The 21314-nt window shown below is 33.4% G+C and overlaps 1 protein-coding gene and 1 long non-coding RNA gene across 5 annotated transcripts in view; one reads left to right on the top strand and one right to left on the bottom strand.

The window, feature by feature from the left end:
* Window positions 1-21314, top strand: part of LOC125102961 (triadin-like) — a 225679-nt gene that overhangs the window by 115991 nt on the left and 88374 nt on the right. For all 3 annotated transcript variants that reach the window (XM_047734647.1, XM_047734649.1, XM_047734648.1), the window contains 2 exons: window positions 2832-3002; window positions 9199-9258. In XM_047734647.1, coding sequence (XP_047590603.1) covers window positions 2832-3002; window positions 9199-9258 — 231 coding nt within the window. The remainder of the gene's footprint in view (window positions 1-2831; window positions 3003-9198; window positions 9259-21314) is intronic.
* Window positions 5973-21314, bottom strand: part of LOC125102963 (uncharacterized) — a 47878-nt gene continuing 32536 nt past the window's right edge. Inside the window, exons 3-6 of one of the 2 annotated variants that reach the window (XR_007128244.1) lie at window positions 19465-19641; window positions 17748-18247; window positions 13120-13214; window positions 5973-6241 (exon numbers count right to left, since the gene is read on the bottom strand). This is a non-coding gene — a long non-coding RNA (uncharacterized LOC125102963). Of the gene's footprint in view, window positions 6242-13119; window positions 13215-15465; window positions 15513-17747; window positions 18248-19464; window positions 19642-21314 lie in introns of those variants that run through there. The other variant, XR_007128245.1, reaches the window with a different exon arrangement.

The raw sequence follows: 21314 nt of genomic DNA, 5'->3' as shown, positions 1-21314 counted from the left end.
TTTGTTTCAAATATGAAGCTCATTGACAAATGTCTAAAATAGGTAAGGAAAATTTTGTTATTTTTATACTTAAAATTACTAATAAAAATTCGTTTTAAATGTGGCCAACTTGAAGAAAATTATCTTTGCCCATTTATAAATTATTATGGCATTAAAGGTAGATCTGAATTTCATGTATTGTTAATTCCATGCTGTGAAGTTAAGGTTAAATCAAGTGCTGCCTACAAGTGGATAGGTGTCATTTAATGTAACAAAAATTACAATTTCACGCACAAGAAGTGTAAACAAAAAAACAGTTGGTAAATCTTTCAAGTTTTGTCATGTTCACTTTAAATACATATCTACATATTCACACTTTACTGTTACATGTATACTATATGTACAGTGAAACATGTTCTGTTCTCTCTTTTTGATCAAAAGTGCTAATTCAGTAAACATGTATTTTGTGTTTTCCATGAAAAAAAGCACTATGTTAGACATTCTGATGCTACAAAAAAGAACAAATCATTCCCGTCCTCAAGTTGCTCTGTCTGGTAGGGAAAAGAGATGTGTGAACAATCATTTGTAATACAAGGTATATAACAAGGAAAAGCAGGTATGCCTTAAAAAAAGTTGAGGTAAATTGAAGCTGAGGTGAAAGAATGATTAATTCCAATGACCTTACACTTTGTTGCATAGGCACTGAGAGCCAAAAAATTCAAATATGTGGAAAACATAGAAAACATAAAGAAAGAAACCTGACAATAATTGACATGTAGAAAATACAAGAGATATTAAAGAAAGAGAAAATAGTCTAGTGGAGGAAGAAACTTTTGGAAAGGTGCTATGAGTGGAGAGATAGGACAAAAACCAGGTCTTGCAGGGTTTTAAATGCAATCCTAACCTTTTTTTACCCTGCTCATCTTCAGAGCTCCAGCAACTGGCTCTGACCCCATCCCATGCTAAGCTCTCTGAGAGAGTTCATTAGGTGAACATAGATGAATTGTTGTGAGTCTGAGATGTTGGTGTCTCAGGGGGATCTTCCTCTGTAGCCAGAAACCAATAAATATTTGGTATGAGGTTCTGGAATAATGTTGATTTAAAGTCATTTTCAGAGAGCTGATGGTTCCAGTCGCAGAAATCTATGAATCTGCTGTAGGAAAGAGCAGCAGCCAGCAGAGGAGATTTAAAAATGGTTTAAAGGAAGTAGAAGAAAATCCCCAATTGAATATAGTTATGGAAGCCCCAGAGACATTGGGAATTTGGAAAACAGTGCATAGAATAATCTCCCTCTTTGAAGATTCTCAAAAAGGCTTTAGTTTTGAGAAATTTCATAGTGAAAAAAACTGATTTTAGTGTTTCCGAATTTATTTGATCATAGGAATATCCCCATACTTCTAACATAGTAGCATCATCTTCCTGCGAAGTTTTTGAGGCACAGTCTTTAGGAAGTTTGGTCCATTCAATTAAATGCAGTATGGCAGATGATTTTGGTTTTGTAAGCATCAGGCATTATCATTTTCATTCTTCTCTTCATGAGACATCACAGTATTATCTTACATTAGTCTCAAATTATTGCTTAGTGTACTAAACTCAAGAAAATTAACTAATATTTTCATCAAATTTTTCAATGTGAGTGAAAACAAAATGTGACAAATGACACCAGAGAGTCTACATTGCATCAGACTTACTATGGTGTCTAGTGATTATGTGTGGTCCCATAGAATAAATAATGTCTAGCATGTAGCATCTATATAAACAATTTCCCACAAATGTGTGCTCTATTATTATTGCTTTTGTAAAATAATTGAAAGACTCACAAACTGATTAGTTCACATTTCTAGTTCCTTCCTCCCAAATGAATAGAATATCAAATGAGGAATATGTGTGTGTAGAATATATAGGCATATATGTTGTAACTAACACATATTTTCTAATTTAAAACCCTTTCTGTTCACTAGGATATATGTAAGGGTTTTTTAAAGTCATTACAATTATTATTTCTGACTTAAGATAAGCAGGATCTAATATCTCAATTTCTGCTCTCTTTCCATCACCTTTAAAGTCAAGTCATTAGAGCCTGAGTGTATCTGATGTATCCTTTAACAGATTTTATTGTTTCATTTCTCTTAGTCACTACCAGTGCAAGTAATTTCACATTTATACTCTCAAGAGTTATTTTTAAAAAATACTCTGTTCAGTTTCTTGAATGACTTTTAAGAGATTTCTTAAAATATCTTAAAATTTATTTATTTTTTAATTTATGGAACAAAATGATTATATCCTTTTAAAAAGGCTCCTTGGTATGGGCGTTGCCTTTCACTGAACAGGCCTATATATACATCCCCTGTGTATTTCAAATGGCTTCTTATTGATATGCTAAGCAGGTAGCTACCTAAAAGGTAATGTTTTCAGGTACAAATTAAGAAAGTGTCCAACTTGGGGCGCCTGGGTGGCTCAGTGGGTTAAAGCCTCTGCCTTCGGCTCTGGTCATGATCCCAGGGGCCTGGGATCGAGCCCCACATCGGGCTATCTGCTCAGCAGGGAGCCTGCTTCCCTTCCTCTCTCTCTGCCTGCCTCTCTGCCTACTTGTGATCTCTCTCTCCGTCAAATAAAAAAAAAAAAAAAAAAAAAAAGAAAGTGTCCAACTTGCAAGTGAGCTACCTTTTTAAAGTACTCGCACATGTCACTTCATAGACAATATAAAAGATAATAGTCACAAGTATGTATATCAGGGGCACTATTTTTTCTATTGTTTCTCTTTTCCCTCTTTGTTCTTAGCAACCAATGAAAGATGAAATGCTGTATTGTTAAATAAGCAAAAATAATCCAACTTGTTTTTAACTGTACAGAAGAGAGGAAAGCCAAGGCTGAAGAGAAGATTAAAAAGGAAGTGAAAGGTGGGAAACAAGAGAAAGTGAAGCCAACAGCTACAAAAGTCAAAGAAGTACACAAAACTCCACCTAAGCCCAAAGAGAAGGAGGGGAAAGAGACTGCGGCTGTGTCCAAGCATGAACAGAAAGGTAAACATTCAGAGGAGGTGGCCAGAGGTTCTAAGAGAACACTGGGCAAGAAGCAAATACAGTGAAATTAAAAACACAGAAAGACCGAGATCAGACTCAAATGGGAATAAAAAGACTTGTATAAGTAAATATAGTAAATATACCTGAAAGAAAATCCAACAAGTGGGAATTAAAGTTCATTTATGGGAAGACTAAAATGTGTTCACATATCTAAGGATGTATTTTGAAGTATTTTTAAAAGAGGATTTGAGTTAATTATCTGAAGTTATTTGAAGGTTGCGGATGAATGTTAAATTCTTGAGACACGGGATTTCTATTAAGAGGTAGAAAAGCAACTTTATGTTTCCTATTCTTTGGAGAAGAGCAGTCCAGGAATAATGACAACAATTTTCAGGGAGGTTTTTAAGGGGTCTGTGTTCAAATCATATAGAATAAGTATCATAAAAACTACCCATACATTAATGTGATCCCTGCAAAAGCACATAGCTTAGAATATACGTTGAATTATTAAATTCAGTTAATTTAATGAGCAGGAAGTTATAGGACAAAGAACTCTCAAGTTTCTTTGCTAGCTTCTCCTGACTGAATTAATGACTTTAGAAATCTCCATATCTGACCCTGTGCAGCTCTTCATAAGAGTGATGTCAGCCTTACATCCCTACTTCACAGAACTAGAGCATTTTAATGGAGGTGAAGTATAAACCTGAAATTCTTTATGGAAAGTTGCTGTGGAAACATAAAACATGGAGTTTTCAGAGGGCAGCCGAGGGCTTGTCCCACATTTCTTTCCCTTTTGGAATCTGTTTTTCCTGAAGTCCATTCCCGGCGGGCGTTATTCTGCTACACAGTCCTAAGGCTTCCTGTATAGGATCTACTCTGGAGGGGCTATTCCTACAAATGTTTCTTAGGGGTGTTGCAGAATAAGACTTTCCTTTATTCTGGTAGTTTTGAATAGTCATATTTGAAGATTAAAGGAATTGTTTCTATGAGATTTTTATTAAAAATTTTAAAAACTTTATTGCTGAGTAAGCTATTTGAACAGTGTAACTGAAAATAATTATCACCATTATAAGACACAAGATATGAAATTTGCAGTCCACACTTTTTTTTCTTTTAGATTCCACCTACAAGAGAGGTAATGTGGTATTTGCCATCCCAATCCTCTCTTGTATTTTGGCTTTGAGTCACTTTTGCCCTTGAATTCGCAAGTAATATTTATAAATTTTGATTTATTTGACAAAAGATATACATTTTTTGAAAGTGTATTTTTAAAAAGGAAAGAAAGAAGAAAAAAACCTTATGTCTCTCTTCTTTTTGTGACCCAGAAAATTTTGAAATAAATGAAAATCACCTAAATTAAAAAATCTGTGGATCATTAAAAAAAACAGTGGGATTAAAACTTTGGAGCCCTAAAGCCATTCTTTAATCTAAAGAATAATTATATTGCCTTGAAAGAATTAAAAGTATTGGTTATTATATTATATAATACATTATATATATATATATAATATCACTCTTAAAACTATATGTTATTTGTGATAATATGGGTAGAAAACAAAGCGATAGTAAGTAAAGAAAAAATATTTTGAAGGGACTATTTTACTGTGATAGAAAAAAGAAGTATTAATCTTCTGACTCATAGATATATCTATTTAAAATGATTATCAAGGTCCTAAAATACTTTGCATTTCAGATTTCTCTTTAAAATTGAAAAGAATCACATGAAATCAGCTGAAATGTACCAAGTATATTTTTATTTTTTATCCATAAATACAGTATATAAAAAAATTCATTCCACTTATATACGGGAGTATCAAAATACTTATCTAGCAACTGCGAGCATGAATAAACTTTTTGATGTCCATTTTTAGTATCTTTGGGTTTTTTTGTGTGTGGGAGGCACATTTCATTGATGAAGACACATCACTGGAACATTTTAAAATAATGTTTATTTTCTAGGTCACATAGATTGTATTTCATTTGTATCAGTAATCAGAATTATTAAAGATAGCATTCTATTACCATTTTCATTTTCAATCTACAGTTTTCATTTCCACATAAAAAGCTATTTATCTCACTTAATGTTAAAAGGACATTCAAATATCACTTCAAGTAGAAACAAAAGCACAAATGTGATTTTATTAGCTAAGTAAATGCATTCGCTAAAATAAGGCTTCCTATTAAGATAGCTACCATCAATTAAATAATTGTATCATTAGGTAAATAATCAAAACTTTACTTCCATTTCCTGGTCAGACACATAAACATTTAAATTAAGCAAAGATTCAAGAACATTTATTTATAAAAAGCCGAATCACATTATGGTTTCCACTAAACATGATAAACAAAGATTGCATGTTTTTTAAATAGTCTATTTGTGAGTTGGCTCTGATTTTGAGACTCTTGTATTGATGATTTAGTAAAATAGTTGAGTAAGTTCTCCTTTGGGTAAGGGATTATTTATTTGCTTAGCTTAAGTTAGTCTTAATGAATTTGAGTTCTTTTCAGATAGATTTCTAAATAGTTCTTTGTAAATAAATAGGGCCTATAGGTCTTTCATTGGAAACAGATTTTTACATGGAGCACACACACTTATTGGCAATTTTTAAATTATATAGTATACATGAAAATATATTCACATGTAATTACTCTTAGCATTATATATTTTTAAATGATACATTTCCATGTAAAGTGCTAGGAATCAGATGCGTAGGTATGCACATGCCTACCATAAACTTATACACACACTTATATACCACATAATCCAGTTTTTATGGACCAATCTTAATCTATTGCAAGTTGAGCAAGAAAGATTGACATCATCAGGAATTGTTCTCTGATTTTCTATAGTCTGTGGCAAATCTATGGGCAAGGAAAAAACAAAACAAAACAAACCTCCCCACTGCTATGCTCATTCTTTCTTTTCTTTCCCCTCCGCTACTTCCTCCTCTTCCTCTTTCTCCTCTTCCTCTTTTGCCTTCTCCTCCTCCTCCTTCATCTTCTTCTTTTCAATCACTATTTCAAAATTTGGGCAGGCAGAGAGAATATAGCGAATATGAATTTACCATAGAGCAGAAGACCACACATGTCCCATGCTCATAAGAGGGGTTTTTTTGTTTGTTTGTTTGTTTAACAATTTCCCTTCTGTTGACATTCTCCACCCAGAATGCATGTTCTCTCAGCTGCCACTCCACAAGGAACACGGGCAAGGCAGCAGCTGAATGACACCCATCAGGGCTCTGTGAGGAGAGAAGTTGTCAGCATGTGTTATTCTTAAACAATGTTCATTTGGGGAAAAAATTAAGAAGTGGTGACCAAATATGAAATTATATGAATGATTATCACAAAACTATGAAAGTTAGCCTAATAGAACTAACTGTTCATGTTTTTTTTAGAAAAATTTTCCTAGTTTAATGTTTGAGTTGCATTTTTTTTTATTTTATTTTTTATAAACATATAATATATTTTTATCCCCAGGGGTACAGTTCTGTGAATCGCCAGGTTTACACACTTCACAGCACTCACCATAGCACATACCCTCCTCAATGTCCATAATCCCACCCCCCAACACCCCTCCCCCCATCAACCCTCCGTTTGTTTTGTGAGATTAAGAGTCACTTATAGTTTGTCTCCCTCCCAATCCCATTTGAGTTGCATTTTTAAAGAAGCATTTCTATGAAAAGAATCTTCCAAATCAAGAAGGCTTGGTTTTGCTTTATCCTTAGGTGAAGCAGACACATTGGGGGCTGCTCAACATATACTTGCCTGGAATTCTTACATGTTGTTAAGGCCAACACTCAGGACAGATGGAAATTCGCATCCTGACATAAAATATTTGAAAATTCTCAATTTAAAATACTGTAAAAAATACTCTCATTTTCCTATTGATGCTATTAGAATGCAACATCATGACTTCACTCAAATAAAACAGAAACATCCTAAGAATTGTAACTCAATTTTCTTGATTAAAAAACTAAACATTTTTTAAATGAATAAAGGATTTTCTCTCTTAAATTGAAAGCGCATAGGATTATTGGTACATTAATTAAATGAGTGACTTGTGGAGCCAGAAAATGTTGGTATAATAAATGCAAGCATTTTACCTTGGTAATAATCTAACATAGAAACTAAGGAGTTTTATTATACTGTCAGCCCTCAGTTAAGGAAAAAAAAAACTCTGAAGCACGAAGATTTTAGTTAATTCCGTATACTGTTCTACATGTTATGTGCATAAATATGCCATCATAACTTGGGGGCGGAGAACATTTCATTCTGGGGGATGGCCCAAACCCTTCAAATTCCAGGTAGTCCCTGCATTCTCAGCTTCTCACACACACATATTCTCTGTTGCTGTTGCTGAAGGCTATAGTGTCACTAGGAATCATGGTGAAAGAAATAAAAAATTGAGGGATTTTAGATCAATGATTCTGGAAGATAGTCTAATTGGATCTTCTGAAGAGTTTGTTAAAAATGCATATTCTAGGATTTAGATACATGCCCCATCTTTTTGATATTTAAATTGCCCTTTGAAACTACTTCTGCATTGTAGGAAGGACAAATCTAAAAAGAGTATAGTCACTTAAGGTACTGAAACAAAGGGGAAAGCTTAAAGATTTCAGGAAGTCTTCCCTTGCTCAACCTCAGATTTGTCATAAAAAGGAAATATACTTTATGCTTTGCTCTATCTTTGATCCAAATCTCCTAGCCTGGAATTTTGCTCAGGAAAACAGTTATGTCCAGAAAAGAGAAAATACTCTTTAAGTTAATCTTTTTTCCTCTGTCATAGGGTTCCTGTGTCTTGGTTTCAAAAACCCTGGTTATTATCTAGTACATCCAGGAACAAATAGATTTCCTTGAACTGAGAACTAGCCTCCTTCTAACTTCCCACCTCACCTGTGGGAAAATGTGCTATAATTCAAGAACCAACACACATGCAAATTCTTAAAACTTCATGAGTTTTGGCTTACTCATATTTAGGTACTAATGAAAAGGATTATATTTTAACATTTACTGTAATAATTACATTAATTTTTTCAAAGACCTGGCAGAATTTCATAGTAAGATGGATTATTCTAAAAATATTGTTAATACTCTAAAAAGAATAAGGTCTACGAAAATCATTGTATGTGTGTTTATTATATAGTAACAAGTTTCATTAGGTCGCATGTTTGATAGACATGATTTCAAGCACTTAAGGGTGTGTCATGTGTAAATTGAATAAACTTTTGGTCCTAAAGCTACTTTTGGAGTTGTTATATTAATAAAATGCCTACTTAGAAACTTTAAAATGTAAATCATCTTTAACAAGGTTAATTTCATAATATGCCTGCTTTAAAAGATGATCTGGTAAAACTTATGGAATAGTTCACTAACTAAAATTTAGGTTGGAATGACCTCAGCAGAATCTAAAGTTATGTGAGAACATAAAGTTAACTGCCATGTCTTTAATTTAGAGGGAAAAGGGGATAAAAAAAGAACTCTAAAATCATTTGACCAAGTTTGCCAAAATATTCAAATCCTTTGGTTTTTTTTTTTTTTACTTTTTCCATAGACCATAGATTAGTCAAGATTACAAGATAGCTTCAATGAAGAAAACTCAGTTAATTAGCTTAACAATGATATCCTGTGATGCTAAAAGTCTATTCTGCACATACTCTTCTAATTGAGCAGCCTTTCCATGCAGAATCCTTAACACGTTGCAAAGGAGTTAGTCTTCCTGCTTGCCTTTTCAAGAAAACGTTCTATAGCTCCATTTAGACAATTAGCAGAAGGGCTTGGAATGAATAATTGGTAAAATGTTCCAAGTTGGAAATAATTTCCTCTTGTAAAACTTGTTTTGTAATTGGAAGTGTATATATGAACAATGAGAAAAATTGCTTTAATACGATCACTTTTTAATGAATTTGATGAAAAACGTTTTGATTAAAAGAAAGAACAACTGTATGATATTACCCTGAACTAGTCTGTTCAGTTTTTTAAGGTTATTCTTTTTGTATGGAATAAATCAAACCTTATATCTATTATGTCTTTTTCCCTGTGTGTTCATATGAGTGCAAATTATTCCTTCACAGAAAATATTGTAGTAACTAAAATAGAATTGTGCTATTTTGTTTGTTTTGATACGCCAGTTCTCCTTAGAAGAAAGAAAGGTGTTGATGACATTTTTTCATTGCTCTTTTTCTTTCTACTCTGTCAGATCAGTATGCATTCTGTCGATATATGATTGACATGTTTGTCCATGGGGATTTAAAACCAGGTATTGGAAACAATTTTTGTACTCGTCTGTTTTAATAGTCTTTGTTTCTAAGATTGTTGGCTTTTTTATGTACTAAACTGTATTTTCATTTTTAAAAATTGCATAATGCATGTTTAGATCTAGAATAAAACCAGTAAAAGCACAAGTAATAATTGGCATTAGGGCCTTTATTTTTACTTTCTACTACTGCATGGCCTATTGCAAATGAATTCAGTTGAAAGCTAAAAAAATGCTAATATCTTTATATACAAAAAATACTAATATCTTTAATAATATCTTGGAGTGAAGAGGTGAATCATTTTATTTCTGGTAAACCTTATATAAGACCTATGACCATAAAAGTATCTTTTTTAATAGTGAAAAGTATTCATATTAAATCCATCACAATTCAGATATTTAATTTGTTTCAAAAAATGTTTTTTTCTCATGAACCAGGGTTAGCCATTCCAGAGATTTATTACTGATGGAGATAGTCAACCTTAGAGTTAATAGTCAACACAATGGAGAAATATTTTTCCTAAAAGCAATTTATCTATCATCTCTCCTATCTTTAATTGTTGCCCAGAGTGTAACCAGGGATTCTTTACTAATATCTTAATTAATAATGAATAGTTTGATTGCTTATGGTAGGCCTTTTGCAGATTTAAAGACGGATAGTACTATGTTATGTTTGGGGAAACAGTTCTAAGAAGATGGTATTGTTAAGGAAGGGGCTAATTTATGTTAGAATAACTGAAGTTGATTGTTTAAAGCAAACTATATATTGGCTCTAAACTATTTTTATGGAGATCACTCCAAAATGTATAATTACATTTATGCATGTATTGGCAAATGGGCATATCATATTTAAAACAATATATATAACAATATATATAACAAGTACATATAAAACAATATATATAACAAATCTAAAGGTCCTAAAAAATTTGAAGATCATGAGAATTTTGGTTCTCCAGAAAATTCAGTTAATTCTAGTAACTTATTCAAGTTAATTTCCACCCCTTGTCCTCTTCTTCATTTTCTTAATCTTTTTACTCTTTTTTTTTTTTACTTTCTTACTGAGTTAGAAACTGAAATGAGAGGGAAAACATTGAAAAATATAGTGACTCACTTGGGTGATAACTCACTTGGTAAAAATGATTGTCAAGGTATGTGTATGGTATCATAGTAAAATTAGATGGAAACATCCAGGAAAGTAGTATAATATAGTGAAAAAAGAGGGCTTTGGACATTTGGTTGATGGGCAATGACAGAAAAGGATGGGATCCAGGGATTCTTGACCCCTTCCTTTTCTGGTATTGACCCTTCAACAAATCATGGAACTCCACATGGTCTTCAGTGTCCTTGCAGTGACTGTAAGTATCCTTTACAGTAACAAGCTTGTAAATTTGTTGATAAAGCATCTAAGTAGGTGCGCAAAATACTAGTATAACTTTATTCTTTAAATCATTCAATATAGCACAGACTGTGTGGGTAAATATCCCACATGAAAGAAACAACATTGGTGACTTTCAGTCTATATACATCATTAAGCCAATTTTAGCTTAACAGATTTGCTGACCAATTTATTTAACTGTGATAGTTTAAGAAAGTTACATTCTACACATATATTGCTTTGAAGAGATCAACTGCTTACTTGTATGTACCATGAATCTATGTTCTAATGAGCATGAGTTTTAAATTCCATTATTTGAGGGAAATAATGTGCTCTTTGTGCCCCCAAATGATTCATAGAGCTACTAATTGATCATAAAATACAAATTCTAAAAAAATCACAGGACAGAGAGAACCATACATTGTCAAAGTCAGTGAGGGATGCTAAGAGTTTAATAGTCACAAAGCTGATAACTTCTTTCCAAAAATTCAACAACAGATCAAGATAAGAAGGAACAAGGAAAACATCTCTGGAGGAGTTAAGGAGAATTCTGCTGTTAACCATTCAGGGAGAGCTCTTCTAAAGTCCTATGTGAACATTTTCTAAACAGCCATGAGTTTAGACCTGCAGCACTATCTAATATCCTAACTCCTGGAAATCACTCCCAAGTGCTATAGGATTAGATTTCTTAATATCATTTATGACATTTAAAATTGCCTTTCTAATTTGTTTCATCTACCTACAATCATGATTTTGTAGGCTGATTGCTATAATGTCTAAGAAATTAAAGAATATGTAGATCGGTATTTCTGGGGAAATACTATATTTCAGCATTTCAGGAGATGGAAAGGAAGATGCTGGAGAAGGGAAACCTGTATGGTAAGCCTATTGTTTCATATAATAAATTCTATGAAACTTCATACTATAGAGAAGGAACATTTATATTACTTTTCTTGGTGAGACAATACATAAGAGGGAGTAAGAAAGCACACAATATGGTTTGCATTTTGAAAAATAAGGAATGAGAAAAAAGATTTATCTGGGCATACTAATTTAGAGAAAATGCAAGTGATAAGACTTCGACTCTGACTGACAATTAGAGAATAAAACAATTCCTGCCAAGTTTATTGCTCTGCATGTATCCAGTATTTATAAAACATTTGTGCTTCCATCTGTTTCTGTTTGGGATTAGTAGAACACCTGTTATTATTTAGCTAGAGTTCATTATTAATTATTGGTAATGAGTTTTTAAAACTATAATTTGATTTTTCCCTTTGGGATAAAGTACTTCCTTTATATAATGTTGCCACACCCTCAAAAGTAACCCAAATCACAGTTGAGTTTTATGAAACCTTACTAATGAAATGTACTGACACTATGACATAAGTCCCAAGTTTTGCCTTTCAATCCCTTTAAATAAAATATTTCTAATAAAGATAGTCTTAACACTTTTTTTTCTAGCTAAGATATACCTGAAAATGAACTGAATTGCTCTTTTTGAATCTGTAGTGAATATGCACTATCTTATGGTCAATAACAATCCCCACCTCAATTACAGGGACCTTCTCAATAAGCCAGCATAAAGTGTAAGGATCATATCATTTTTTAGTATCTAATTAAAATTCTCCTATACTGACCCACTCTACATTAAGTTGGAAAATTAAAAAAATTATATTTAAACCTAGAAAGTGAATATATGCTACTAAGGTTGGCCCTATGGGAAATTGGAGTAGATGTATATGTACAATGTATAATTTTAGGGGTATTATGGATATTGAGGTGCTTCCTTCTCTAGAAATATTCTCTCTGCTGCTCTTAAATGATCTAACAATGCTGTCATTAGATCTCTTGATTGTGCACATGGTCAATGTTATAGAACGTGTTTTGAATAGTCCCTAACCTATCTTAGGGAAGAGAGGGGGAGGGAAGGAGAGAGAGAAGAGGGAATGGAGGGAGATGGATCCTGTTCTCCTAAGGTGGCTGTCCTGAACCTGATGATTCACACTTTTTAGGGTTAATGTAGTCTAGTTATCATTTTCTTATGAGAGAATTATAAAAACTGGTCAAAGAAGACATTAGTAGCTACATAGAAACTCAATTTATGGTGTTATTTTTGTTTTGTTTTGTTTTGCTTTTAGAAATTGATAGTACTGATGGTCAAGATAAATGACTCTAGATATTTTATCTTTATCAACCTTCCAGTAACTTCAATTTCCTTTTTTTTTTCAATTTCCTTTTCAATACTTCATTACTAAGCACATTTTTCTTAAGTGATTTATGTAGACTTTATCATTTATGTAGTCATTTATGTAGACTTTAAAAGAACCTTCATGATTTTGTTAGGCATTTTCACATTTCCTCTTCATCAAGGTCCTCCTGGGGCAAATGAATTGCATACATTGCTGGGTGAAGTCAACTGAGTTAAACAAGAGGCAAATTTCAATAAGGAAAAAAATCACATGGCTCACAGATATCTTTATACTTACCACAGATAAGGAAACCAATCCTTCCAGGAAACAGGCCTTATTTTTTTGCTTAGTTTTTGCTTAGTCATTTTAACACTTTCTTTACCTTTTCATCTCTGTATGAAAAAAATCATAATCATAAAGCCATTATGATTAAAGTTCAATACAAGTTAAAGTTTATCACGTAGAAGTTATCCTAACCATTGAAATTCTGGCTGCTGTCTGACTTTTACTTGAGCCAAAAATTTATATTAAGGTAATTTATTCTGCTTTCTGTGTCATTTACTCTCTTAAAATTGAAGGTATTCACCTATCAAAATCTTCTCTGACTATAATAAGGTATTCTTTGGCAGCTTGTATTCCAATTCTATGGGTTTTAAGTCCACAGCCAGAAAGAGCCTTAAGGAATAAGTTGGTACTCTCATTTTATTAAGATCTTTTTCTCGAACTTCAGTTGTGCCTAACTGCATTTTTGGTTTGATCCTGCTGAGAAGAGGTCAAATGTAATTGCATTATAGTCACTGTTATTTAGTGATTTAATCTAATGTATTTCAGAGCTCAATTGGCTATAATGGAAAAGACTAGGTAAGATTCAGCCTTGCTTTACTTTTCTCTAAAAAATACTGTTCCATGAAAACATACTCACTTTAGTTTCAAACATCTAATTATTTTCACAAAATAAAAGCTTGGGAGTTTTTATGTTAACTCCATAAATATTTGTTGAATCTCCTCAGCAAGTTGATAGTCCAGAAAAGAGAGAAGACATGGCATACATAACTTTAAAACCAAGGATAAGTTGATAAGTATGCAACCGAGGCTTAGAAAATGTATATGCTAATCTCAATATACTAGGAACAATAGTTATCTCCACTTACCACTTGGATCTCTTAATTTTTTTAATATTTTAAATCATTTAAAAAATGGTTTATGGAAGTAAGAATAAAGGGATAGTGAACTTAAGATAAGAACTTAAACATGGCAAACTAAAAATTGATTTCATCAGTTTCCTGATTTTGAAGGTGTATGTACTCCAAATTGGAAACATCTTCAGAAAGGAACTAACTGCCCATTAATTTTCATTCATAAACTTGCAATATATGCATTAATAGATACCAGTTCCAGATTTCAAACATCTTTAATAAGTTCTAGCATAATATTATTTTTGGTTCTTTCAGAATTTGGATCATCAAAATGTAGCAGTTGAGTTTTTGAAATCATTGAGACTCAATTTCATTGAAAAAATATCATCTCCATCTCATTACTGTGAGACATTTTTTAGATTAATAGACATTATTTAGAATGATAAATCCAATGATTTTTTTGCATACATTATTAATTTCATTCTGATACCTCCTTTACCTTTCTTTAGCATTTGTCCACTTAAAAATCACAAATTTTGTCACATAGATTTTTATAAAAGATGAAAAAATACTATAACATACCCTTCTAACAAAATGAGATAGGCTAGGTTCTTGCCACAAAATATTGCATGATAAAGTCCTTCTGGTTGAAAGACTAAGTGGATGAGAATACCATATTTCCTTTCTGTACACTCATTGATTCTTGAGAAAACTCATTGTTATATGAAAATTCACAGTCTGAGATTTCATTTGAGTGATCAATTTCAATTTCACCTTAATCACTAAAGTTTAACATACTTTTACCTCTCTTTTTCCATTCTTGCCCTCTGATTCATCTAATAACTGAAGTATCTCCCTCTGTCAATTTTCTTCTCTTTGAAGTTATGGATAAAAAATAGAACTTCTAAATTCTAAACTATGTTGAGTGAAACTAAAAGTAGACCATAAGAATGTTTCCAGACTTCTTTTATACCTTCTCAAGTGATGATGTATTACTTTAGTCACAACAATAAGGAAACTGAATGATGATGAGATAATGATGGTTTATTTTGCAATTGCATCATCCTTCCAGTCAACTCCATAATTTTTCCATTTTTCTTATTATTTTAGTCATTTGTGGCATTGCTGGGAATAATTGATGAGTAATAATGAAATAATCCCTAAGTTGATGAAATAGAAATGTCCAAGATAAAGGGAAAAACTAAGATTATGTAGATTCCATCATGCGTCCTGGATTTTTAAAGTTGTTCAATGGTGCCACATGGTAATTACAAGTTAGAATGAGTTTAAAAAATAATTTATTTTTTATTTTTTTATTATTTATTTTTTAATAATCATATAATGTATTTTTATCCCCAGGGGTACAGGTCTGTGAATCATCAGGTTTAACACACTTCACAGCACTCACCATAGCACATACCCTCCCCAATGTCAATAACCCCACCCCCCTCCCTTAAAAAATAATTTTATACTTTTATTTATAAGAATAAATTTTATTTATAATTTTGTTCTGTTTAAAAAATAAAGTAATTTTTTCTTTGTTCTTTGGGAAACCTATAAGAAAAAATAAGACAAGATAGATCAGTCCCCACAAGTAGTTACAATTGCTCAAAACCTAACCAAACCAAAATTCAAAAACAATAATTAACTTCAATAGACCCTGATAGCACCCTGAGAATCAGTGGTGAGAATGTAAATGTGAAGGTCACACAAGCCAGGATTTAAACACTTTCCTTGTGTTTAAAAAAATTTTTTGAGTCTCAATTTTTTTTATTAAAATGTATTTCTTAAAGTTGTTAAGATGATGAAATAAGAAAGTATATGCTCATGTCCTCTCCCCACATGTTTTTACTTTCTCTTTTACTATGGAAATGTACTGCAAAAAAGATAACGCTTCTTGTGTGAAAAATCAGAGATCTTATGGAACAAGAAAAGTCAAGATGGATCTTAAGACATTGTTAGACTGTGTCTACATGAATTTAAGGATAAAGATATAAAGACTGAAGGGATAACACTTTAGGCACAGAATATTGAAGTGTTCTTTTGTGACTACCAGCTGTTGAGTATTTATTCTTTGCTAGTTTCTTAAAATAATCTTATTTAATCTTTATAAAACTTTGGGAGGAGTATATCATCATCCTTGTTTTGCAGAACAGAAAATTGAGGTAGACAGAATTTAAGTGTTTTGTCTAAGTCAAATACAGTGCAGACAGGGGATTCAAATTCAGCCTGACTAATTCTAAAGCCTAAAGCTTTAGGCTAAAAAGCAGAGATGCTTTTTAGGCAGAGATGGGGAACAGCAAATGGTTCACTTTGGTTGACACTCAAGGAACCTAGAAAGAGAAACAGAATTGGAAACATTTGTGCAAGTAGGATTGGAGGGAACGGGATTAGAAAGACCAGTTAAGATGTGTTCAAGGAAAAGAAGTGAAGATTGATCTTGGGAGATGTGATTAAGGGAATTAAGATGATTTTAGAGCTATCACAGAGGTAAAATCATGGGCTTTATTATCATAAATACCAAAGGAGAAGAAGGTAAGATTTTTTTCAGAGGTTGTTGGCCTTACAATCTAAAACAAACAAAAAACCCTAACTAGGAAGTAAAGGAAGAGAGTGGGTCAAAACTCATGGGAATGGGCAGAGGAGACTTGGAACCCATTTTCTATTCCTAAAGCCACAGATGGTCTTCAGCTGCAAAAGGGGATGATCTGAAGATTCCCATCCAAACATCATTTGTTAAGCACCTGCTAAATACCAAGGTTCATTCCAGGTACTCTCACATACTTTGTCATTAGATTCTCATAGCAACTTCTGAAATTATCTGCAGTTAGATAACCAAATGTGGAGTTTTGGGGAGAGCTCAATAGTGGAATGAGGTTGCCAAAGGAATGAATGAAATAAGTTGACATACAAATAACTGAATACCTTCTGCACGTTCAGCAGTCCCAGACCAGGCACAGAAGGGGATGTAAGAACACCAAAGGATGATCTCTAAGTTTAACAAGTGGAACGGGTGGTATTTGAAAGGAAAAAAGAAACTAATAAATGATGGAAAAAGATTAAAGTTAGGAGTTAGATTGCATAATAGTGACACTAAATGTTACACATTTCAGAGAGACATCTGTGATTCTTAATGTTAGAGAAGACAACAGGCATCTAGAACTTGAAAGACGGATAGTATTTGACTAAGGGCTAAGGGAGACACAGGCCTTGCTTTGGATATGAATGGAAGAGAAAACAAATGGGACGTGACATGGCAGTGCGTGGGAAATTGATGTGTTTGTGTGACAATGAGGATATCAGACTGACAAGATAAATGAAGATGAGAAAACATCAGCAAAGTAAGAAGTGATAGGTTTGTAGTGACATTACCGATGCTCGGTCAATCAGGCAAAGATGAAACTTGGCGTGGAAGAGAGTCTGAAAGTTTTTAAAAAGAAAAATGACGTGAAACCAGCGTTTCAGAGTGCAATCAGGCAGTATCTGCTTAAGGGATTGGAAATGGAATAAAGTTTATGAACTATTGCTAAAGCTGATGAACCTAAAACATGGTTTTAAAGGAAGAAAAGACAAATTTACTAAGTCATTGTTCCTATAGGTGGTGGATCCTATACTGTGTATAAGTAACTTAAGAAATTAATATTGCAACTCAAAAGGCTATAAACTATTTTGACAAAGTTCACCCACATGGTAGAAACTTAAATGAGGTTTAGATGTAAATGAGAAGAGTAAAGTATGTGTGAGTATTTGCTAAGAACACAGTGGAGTAAGAAAAGGGTTAGAACTGACCTCTTCATAACCCAGAAAGGGACCATAATTTCCTTTCCTCCATTGGCTGATTTTTGTTGTTCTGCATTATTTTATTTTGATTCTTCAGAGGTAGCCATCCAGCCATCCAATGCATGGATATTTCAGGCAGTGAAATCGGGGGTTAGGCACAGAGGCTCCAGAGTCAGACTGCATGGTTTCAATTCTAGGCCCTGCCCCTTGCTTGAACTATGACTTCATCAAATTAATCAATCTCTGTAGGCCTTCATTTCCTCCTCTGTCAAATGAGGCTGAGAAGATTGTGGCAGAATACATTAGCAGATGGTCAAAGTGCACTTAAGGGTCTGTGGCTCCCTGAGTGTCAGCTCTTCTTTAGTCATTGAGCACGTATCTAGGAGATGTCACCAGCAGAATTTTGTTAGGGAGAAGAAGCCATTTCTTCAGATCCACATCAACACGTAATATAACACCGATTTTGCCGGTTGTAGCCACCTGATGTCTTCTGGCCTTAGTTCTACTACCTACATCATGTGGGCAACAATATATAATTTACAGTGTTATGTTGAGAATTATATGAAAAATCTTGCATGATATGCATAGAATGAGTTTGACTTAAGTGTGTTTTAGGTGAGTTCTAGAATCCAGTGCATTCTATAGATGCAGCACTGATTCTGTAGATTCAAATATGCAGGATGCTTACTTCTCTTCTTTAACGTGGGATAATAGACTTTACTTTTTAGGGTTAACATACAGATTAATTCCTGCATTGCCACAAACATTGAAAAGACTATCTGACTATGAAAGCATAAGAAGCACTATTTAAGTGTATAGTAGTGGTGGGGGTGGTGCTTATGTCCAAATACAGCAAAATTGTGACTTTCTACTCACCACTCCCTTTATCTTTCTGATTTAATGATCATTTATCATTATCACTCTCTCCCTAGCATGTCTTTCTTTTCTGCCTTATATATAACCTTAAGAAACATTTGCTTTTAAATCCCTACTGTCTCCTACTTTGCCAGATCCATGATATTTTTATTGAATTGAATTCATGATGCTTAATATTTATCTCAATGAAAAAAATTATTGATGATCATCCCAAAGCAGCCCTCTTTATTTATTCCTAGAAATAATCTTGTTATTTAAAAAGATGACGGGTTTCTAAGCATTGCAAATAGACCCCGTGTAAAGATTCTTAAAGGAGTTATTGGTAGTATCTCTAGAGACAGAGGCTCAGAATTAACAGAGACTGGCTTTGCAGCATCCATCTGTAAACTGTAGGCAGCATAAAGAATTAGAATGAAGTGGTAGAAGAAAAGGGGGAAAATCCTACACTTAATTACAGACGTGCATAGTTCCTGGACTTGGCATACCCCCAGAGGTTTGCATCTGATTATCTGAAGTCAGTGGCAGTTATTCAAGATAAATGTATTAGATTTTCATAATTGTCACAATCAATCCACGAAACATTCTTATCGCTATAAATAGCTGGTATGTGCCCAGAAATGGATGTGAGCACTTCTGAGTGGCTGTGATTCCTCTAACGCTGCTTTACTGTCTCAAGCAGCTTCATTGTGATAAAGGGGCTCTAGGTTTTGAGAGAAAGCTAGTAAATAAAAAGACTGCTGTCCTCTTAATACCAAGTCATATGACTTCATTTCTCTGTGTCCGTTTAAAGAGAACCAAATGAAGGCCTGCTTCATTTTTCTCACATTCTCATTTCTCATATCTTTCTTACCCTTTTGAATACGGGGCTAGAATTTAGAGGAATTATCTATGCTGTGAGGAAACTTTGATTCAAGTATCGTTTTGGTCTAGCCTTGTCACTGTTAAAGGCATGGACCTGCTGTCAGACAAAAATACATCCCTCCCCAGGTAACCTACTGAGACTATTCAAAGCATGTTCTAAAATAGTCTGAAAAAGGAACAAATAATACAGAGTCATTTGAATTGCTGCATGAAAAGCAAGGGAAATTAAGGCTTAATCAAAGAATTATCAAACTAATTAGGTGTTATTTATTAATGTGTCATGTCTTATAATAATCTTTTCTGTCAGTTCATATGCAAGAGTGAAGATTAAAAAAGCATTTCAGTAATTATGTGAATATATTCCCCCCCTGCTATTCTAAGGTTCACTTGGGTGGCCTAGTAGGCAAAGAATGGAGAATCTGTGACTTTCTAACCATTCAAATGAATATGTAGTGCTCATCACTTTTCTAAAGCAAGCCTTAATTTAAACATGGAAATAATAAGTATGCCCCATACCTATTTTGGTATAATTAATTGTGAACTCTGAAGCTCAATACAACTGCTTTCAGAGAGACTGAGATGATGGACAAATATTCCTCATCCATAGCTTGTTTTTCTTGTACTAGGATGTTTGTGCAAGATAAAGACGATGACGAATTTTGCAATAGTCACACTAATGCTACCAGTTTCAACATTTTTTTTTTTAAAGATTTTATTTATTTATTTGACAGAGAGAGATCACAAGTAGAAAGAGAGGCAGGCAGAGAGACGGAGGGAAGCAGGCTCCCTGCTGAGCAGAGAGCCCGATGTGGGACTCGATCCCAGGACCCTGAGATCATGACCTGAGCCGAAGGCAGCGGCTTAAACCACTGAGCCACCCAGGCGCCCCAGTTTCAACATTTTGATGTTCAACAGTTGCTCAGCATTTTCGAATCAGTCCTATGACTGCTCTTGTAGACTCTGGTATATTTTATATTTGGGTTTTCTAAAATAATCTATGTTAAGACAAAATAGTACTGTTCTTACCACATAGTAGTAATAATTATACCACATTTGAAGATAATATATTTTGCCTATTTATATACTCATCAATATCCCCGTTGATATGCTCAAAGTCATCCTATTAATCAATCTCCCAACAGTTACTAAATCCATGGTATATACTCAATAATAGTGGTCATAACATGAGTTTCAAAGCAGAAGGAGATAACAATCTAGTCAGATTATTACAAGGAAAGCAATGAACAGTACAAAACAGCTAGGGGAGAAAAGTGGGAGAAGATACCAATTAAGTATGAAATCATATCAGCAGATTATACTCAATATAAATGTCTAAAGAGGAGAGTGCCACAGAGTTTAGGATAGGCTTCCTAACAGTGTAGTCTTGGTATTTGTTCAATGCTTACCTACAGCCTCATTGTGATTTTTATTATCAATTGCTTATAATGAGTTTATTACTTATTTTTATTTAGGTAGTCGACTTTATCACTCTCAAAGGGGTAGAATAGTCATATAGTTATATGTACTTTTAATTAACAATACCAAGTACGAAGTCAATACAGGGTAGCAACTGAACAAAGTAATAGCTCACCATATGGATGGCTTCTACATGCCTGGGCATCCTTTCAAATTAGACCCCATTATCCCTTAGTGTGTATCCTTTGTCATTCATACTTAATTATTTATATTACACCTCTTAAATCCCCCTACTCTATTTTATTCAGTATTTCTGCTTCACGGTTGACATGGAGCTTTTCTGAAAGAAATACCATCACCTACAAATCACTTTCTATTGTAACCATCCACAGTGTTTAGGTAATGAGCGTGTGTTTAGTGGCT

Source organism: Lutra lutra, chromosome 6 (assembly GCF_902655055.1).
Source record: "Lutra lutra chromosome 6, mLutLut1.2, whole genome shotgun sequence".
Taxonomy (NCBI): Eukaryota; Metazoa; Chordata; class Mammalia; order Carnivora; family Mustelidae; genus Lutra; species Lutra lutra.
The sequence above is the reverse complement of the archived record's forward strand: the minus strand, read 5'-3'. Positions and strand labels throughout refer to the sequence as shown.